Source organism: Tupaia chinensis, unplaced genomic scaffold (genome assembly GCF_000334495.1).
Source record: "Tupaia chinensis unplaced genomic scaffold, TupChi_1.0 Scaffold000377_5, whole genome shotgun sequence".
Lineage (NCBI taxonomy): Eukaryota > Metazoa > Chordata > Mammalia > Scandentia > Tupaiidae > Tupaia > Tupaia belangeri.
This window is the reverse complement of record NW_006159879.1, coordinates 692,268-698,167: the sequence shown is the minus strand read 5'-3', so window position 1 is coordinate 698,167 and position 5,900 is coordinate 692,268. Positions and strand designations below refer to the sequence as shown.

General features: G+C 60.0%; 1 protein-coding gene across 2 annotated transcripts in view; it reads left to right on the top strand.

Moving 5' to 3' along the window:
• The window catches only part of COLEC11 (collectin subfamily member 11), a 26,593-nt gene extending 20,924 nt beyond the window's left edge, over window positions 1-5,669 (top strand). The window contains exons 5-7 of one of the 2 annotated variants that reach the window (XM_027773827.1): window positions 1,641-1,694; window positions 3,337-3,432; window positions 5,004-5,669. In XM_027773827.1, coding sequence (XP_027629628.1) covers window positions 1,641-1,694; window positions 3,337-3,432; window positions 5,004-5,413 — 560 coding nt within the window. In that variant the 3' untranslated portion in view covers window positions 5,414-5,669. The remainder of the gene's footprint in view (window positions 1-1,640; window positions 1,695-3,336; window positions 3,433-5,003) is intronic. The other variant, XM_006153522.3, reaches the window with a different exon arrangement.
• Window positions 5,670-5,900: the final 231 nt, after the last annotated feature.

Genomic DNA, 5,900 nt, shown 5'->3' with positions numbered 1-5,900 from the left:
CAGGAGTGTGGCGAGGAGGGTGCCTGCCCTGCCGATGGCCTGGCCACTGAAGGGCGTGCCGGGGGGCGCATCGACAGCCGGGATGGCCCGCGGTAGCTACTTGGAGTTAGAGTCTGTGGCACCGAGTACATTTGCAGTGTTGTGCGACCCTCACCCATCTAGTCCCCGACCTGTCTGTCACCCAAAGGACACCCTGTGCCCAGTGAACAGACCCCTCAGTTGGCCCCTGCTCCAGCCCCGGCCCCGGCCTTGAACCGGCTTCTGTCTCCTGGCCATTGTTGTGCCAAGCCGGGCACATGGAGGCAGTCATTCCTTCCCTGACGGGCCCCTAGGCGAGTGCAGTGTCTCCAAGGCCCACCCGTGGTGTGGCATGTGTTCGCCTCCTTTTTAAGGCTAAGTAATCTTCCGTAGCTGCTTCGGAACCTTTCAGCCCCACCCTCCAGTGGTCAGGCGCTGTCCCCACCTGCGGGCCGTTGTGCAGGGCACACTGAGTGCCCAGTGCCGGTGTTCCAGCGGGCGTGGCCCAGCTCCATGAGCAGGTGCTCTGGCACGCCTCCGGGTCTGGCCGAGGCGCAGCTGCTGGGAGCTTGCCTGTTGGGTCTGTTTGGTCCCCGAGATTGTCCCTAAGCCTTTTATCTGGAGCACAGAGAGGCCAGCAGGGGCAGGGACTCTGAGCTCCCTATGCAGGGGGAGTCACTGCCTCTCATGGAGACCTGTTGGTCTCCCAGTGAGAGAGAGAGACGTGGAGAGAGAGATGGAGAGAGGGTGAGGGACGGAGAGGGAGAGAGCAGGTATGTGTGAGGAGACAGAGGGAGGGGGAGAGAGGGTGGGGAGAGGGACAGGGAGGGGAGGGGAGGGGGGGGAAGAGCAGGTATGTGAGTGTGAGGAGAGAGAGAGGGGAGGGGAGGGAAGGGCAGGTATGTGAGTGTGAGGAGAGAGAGAGAGGGAAAGCACCCCTAAGGGGGTGTAGTCATGCCACGTTATTCCATTTCTCCTTCCTATCAGGACTTTGTGCATGTATGTACACATACTTAGCATGGTTTTTAGGCATCTGGGCCCAGGCCGACATGTGCTCGCCGTCCAGCTTTTCCGAGGCTGCACGGCTTCCTGGCCGTCATTTTGCTCCGCGCTCTGTTCTGTGAGTGAGAGAAACTGAAGGGCAGGCTGTCCTGTCCTCCTCCGTCCAGGGCAGCCCAGGGCTCCCGGCGTCCGACCCTTCTGTGATGTCACTGCCTCGAGGAGGCCCAGAGGGACTCCTGCAGCGGGCGCTGGTCTTCCAGAGCAGGTCGCTCCGCCACCCGGAGCAGCACGTGCGCTAGTCCTGGGTTTCCTGCGGTGACCGGGCCCGGGGGGAGCCGGCGTCGGAGCCAGCTGCCACCTTCCCGTGAAGCCGAATGTCTGCGAGTGCTCACGAAACGTGCGAGCCGACCAAAAGGACGGTCACTGGGCCAGGCCCGGCGGTGTGCACGGCCATGCTCCAGGTGGACGAGCGACAGGCTGTGAACATGCTTCTCGCCACGCCAGAGGGCCCTGGAGAAGCCCCAGGCTCTGCACGGAGAATAGCGTTTCAACCTTGTGTTCGCGCTCAAGGGACGTGCCCGCCTCTGCCTGGTGACACCGGCTTTGTTCTCCTTTCTCAGGTGAAAAGGGAGATTCTGGTGACGTCGGACCCCCCGGCCCTAATGGAGAGCCAGGTATGGAGTACCGGGCCCACACTGTTCATCAAATGGTAAAGTCCCAGGGGCAGACCCCAGGGAGTGCCTGTGGCTGACATGCGCTGCTTGTCGATTGCACCCAGTACGCGACCTTCCACTCCTGTGTTCGGGGCCCCTGGGAGGGAGGCTGCCTCGCATCTGCATGGGGCACTGGGTGGGGACGGATCCACCCTCTGGGTCCCGCGTGGCCACCCTCTCAGCACCACAGGGCCGCCCCTTCCTTTGCCGCCAAACCCTCAGGAGCACATCCCTACTCTTCCGAGCCTTTCCTCGGTCTAGGTGTCCTTGCAGCTGGCCCTCCCCGTGACCCCCAGATGAGGGGTGGCCTCCAAGGGTCATGGTTCCCCTGGGGACGCTGTGCCCGTCTGTGGGGACCACGGGCATCCTCCTACTGAAGCCAGACTTCGAGTCACATTTCTACTGGGCCTCATCCCGCTTCCCAGTGTCTCAGGGTGGAGTGCCTGCAAAGACCTGGCCTTGAAAGCCAGGGACAGCAGAGAGGCCCGACATTTCTGAGAAAAGGGCTCAGACGGCCCAACACCACAGAGATGCGGGGCAGTCACCTGAGGAAGGCTGCCACGCGGCCGCCCGCTCCCTGGTGGCCTCTCCTCATGCTCTGCAAAGCTCAGGGACCGGGACAAGTTGTCAGGAGATGGGAAGGGCACAGCGGCAGTGAGCGTGTGCGGGGGCTGTGCCCTGGGCAGGTCCCTCCTGGCGGGGACAGGGCTCATCAGGAGGTTTGCAAGGAAGGAGGGAAAGGCATCCGCCCATGTCCCACTGCAGGGGTCCCTCCAGAGCCTCCCGAGCTCAGACCGAAGTACGCTGGAGGACGACATCATCTCAGGGGACGCTGCCACTAGAAAGCACTAGAAAGACCCCCCGCCCAGTGCCATCGTGTGAAAAAGCCCATGACGGGAAGGAGGGCGCCGTGTGGGCCCACAGGCCTGCTGGTGTCTTAGGACGCGGGGGCAGACTCCCACAGGGGCCGGCTGAAGGGCGGGTTGCAGACCAGGCTGAGCTCGAGAGGACACGTCCTGCCCCTACCCTGCAGCGTACCGGGTCCAGATCCCAGGGAGAGGTGCAGCAGGCAGGATCGACGGAGCCTCGGCACTGCCCAGGGTGCCAGGTGGATGGAGCTCTTCCCAGGAGGAGGTTGGGTTCCCCAAAGGGGCCAGGGAGAAACCCCAGACCAGAGGACTGGCTGGCGCACCTGGTGATGAGCTCTGCCCAGCTCGCCAGCCAGCCCGCACGGCACTGGAGGGCCCCGCGTTTGGGCACGGAGATGGCGCCGAGGCTTCCTGTCTAGCCAGGGCGGCAAACCAGACCCAGGAGCTCAGCGCGAATCCTCACGAGTCTCCTTGCATCCCCCTTCCCATGGCCCTAGCTCATCAGGACCGTAGGCGTGTCTCAGCCCCGGGGCAGGGGCCTGAGCCTGGGTCGGCCACGTGGCCTCCAGCCCTGTGGTTCACTACTGAGGTTGGGCCAGTGCAAGACAGTCGTGATGGCCTGAGAGGCCTACCTGGTGGGGTTGTCGTGTCCTCGTCACTCTTGGGGAAGGGGCACTTCTTTTCTAAGCCCTGCCTCCGTCTAATCTTCCTGATACCATGGGTGGGTCCCACAGGCATCCCCTGTGAGTGCAGCCAGCTGAGGAAGGCCATCGGGGAGATGGACAACCAGGTCACCCAGCTGACCACAGAGCTGAAGTTCATAAAAAACGGTATCTTGCCTCAGCTTTCCCTTTCCTTGCACCCCTGTTCCTCTATGGCCACCCCACACCCTGCACATGCTGGGCATGGTTGTACATCTGCTATGTGTGCACACCTGCTACATGCCTAGGTACCTACTGTGTGCACCTGCTGTGTGAGTGTGCACCTACTGTATGTACACGTGCTATGTGTGCTTGTGTTCCTGCTGTGTGCATCTACCATGTGCACCTGGTGTGTGAGTGTGCACCTGCTGTGTGTGCACCTGCTGTGTGAGTGTGCACCTACTGTATATACACATGCTATGCATGCTTGTGTTCCTGCTGTGTGCATCTACCATGTGCACCTGGTGTGTGAGTGTGCACCTGCTGTGTGCACCTGCTGTATGCGTGCACCTGTTGTGTGTGTATGTGCTGTGTGTGTGTGTTTGCACCTGCTGTGTGCGTACCTGTTGTGTGTGTGTGTAATTGTGTGTGCACCTGCTGTGTATGCACCTGTTGTGTGTGTACCTGCTGTGTGTGTGCACCTGCTGTGTGTACCTGCGGTGTGTGTACCTCCTGTGTGCACCTGCTGTGTGCGTACCTGTTGTGTGTATGTGCTGTGTGTGTGTGTGCGCACCTGCTGTGTGCACCTGCTGTGTGCGTACCTGTTGTGTGTGTGCACCTGCTGTGTATGCACCTGCTGTGTGTGCACCTGCTGTGTGTGTACCTGCTGTGTGTGTGCACCTGCTGTGTGTACCTGCGGTGTGTGTACCTCCTGTGTGCACCTGCTGTGTGTGCACCTGCTGTGTATGCACCTGCTGTGTGTGTGCATGTTCTGTGTGTGCACCTGCTGTGTGTGTGTAATTGTGTGTGCACCTGCTGTGTATGCACCTGCTGTGTGTATGTGTGTGTGCATCTGCTGTGTATGCACCTGCTGTGTATGCACCTGCTGTGTGCACCTGCTATGTGTGTGCATGTGCTGTGTGTACCTGTGGTGTATGTACCTGCTGTGTGCACCTGCTATGTGTGTGCATGTGCTGTGTGTACCTGCTGTGTGTGTACCTGCTGTGTGTGCACCTGCTATGTGTGTGCACGTGCTGTGTGTACCTGCGGTGTGTGCACCTCCTGTGTGCACCTGCTGTGTGTGTGTGTGAGCCTGCTGTGTGTGTGCACCTGCTGTGTATGCACCTGCTGTGTGTGTGCACCTGCTGTGTGTACCTGTGGTGTGTGCACCTCCTGTGTGCACCTGCTGTGTGCATGTGTGAACCTGCTGTGTGTGTGCACCTACTACGTGTACACCTGCTGTGTGCACCTGTGTGTGCACCTGCTGTGTGTGTGCACCTGCTGTGTGTACCTGTGGTGTGTGCACCTCCTGTGTGCACCTGCTGTGTGCGTGTGTAAGCCTGCTGTGTGTGTGCACCTACTACGTGTGCACCTGCTGTGTGCACCTGTGTGTGCACCTGCTGTGTGTGTGCACCTGCTGTGTGTACCTGTGGTGTGTGCTCCTCCTGTGTGTACCTGCTGTGTGTGTGTGTGAGCCTGCTGTGCGTGCACATGTGGGGGGCACTAAGCTTGTTACAGGAACTCCAGTGCTCACTTTCCAGCACTGCCCTCCCCTGCAGCTGTTGCTGGCGTACGGGAGACAGAGAGCAAGATCTACCTGCTTGTGAAGGAGGAGAAGAGGTACGTGGATGCACAGCTCTCCTGCCAGCGCAGAGGTGGCATGCTGGGCATGCCCAAGGACGAGGCGGCTAATGGCCTCATGGCCGCCTACCTGGCGCAGGCCGGCCTGGCGCGGGTCTTCATCGGCATCAATGACCTGGAGCAGGAGGGCGCCTTCGTGTACTCGGACCGCTCCCCCATGCAGACCTTCAGCAAGTGGCGCAGTGGCGAGCCAAACAATGCCTATGACGAGGAGGACTGTGTGGAGATGGTGGCCTCGGGGGGCTGGAATGACGTGGCCTGCCACATCACCATGTATTTCATGTGCGAGTTTGACAAGGAGAACGTGTGACAGGCACCCGCCTGTGTGAGTCCCGCCTGCTACAGTGCCGTCAGTGGTTTCTCTCTGCACGCAGGCTGCCGGGCTGATGTCAGGGCGCGGCGTGTCCTCGCGACGGGACAGCTGTTTCCGGGGTGCCGGCTCTGGGAACAGCCTCTCACCTGTACTGTGTCGACGCCTCAGTGTACTTACTCCCAGAACTGCTCTCCCAGAAAGTGCTTGCCTTTGTCCCAACTATGAAATAAAAGCTCACATACGCAGCAGTCAAGTACGAGCAATGGCGTTGAGTCCTGGGTTCCAAGCTTCTTTCTGATTTCTGTGCGAAGAAGAATCCACCTAACTTTGACGAATGTTTTGTAATTTATTTTAAAACATAGGTCCCTTTTCTGCTTTCTTTTTTTTTTTTTGGAGAGATTTTCACTGTAGGGCACGTGCACTCGCCAGACAGACAGAGACATAGAGACAGAAAGCGAGAAATCACCCCCCAGGGGGGATGGTC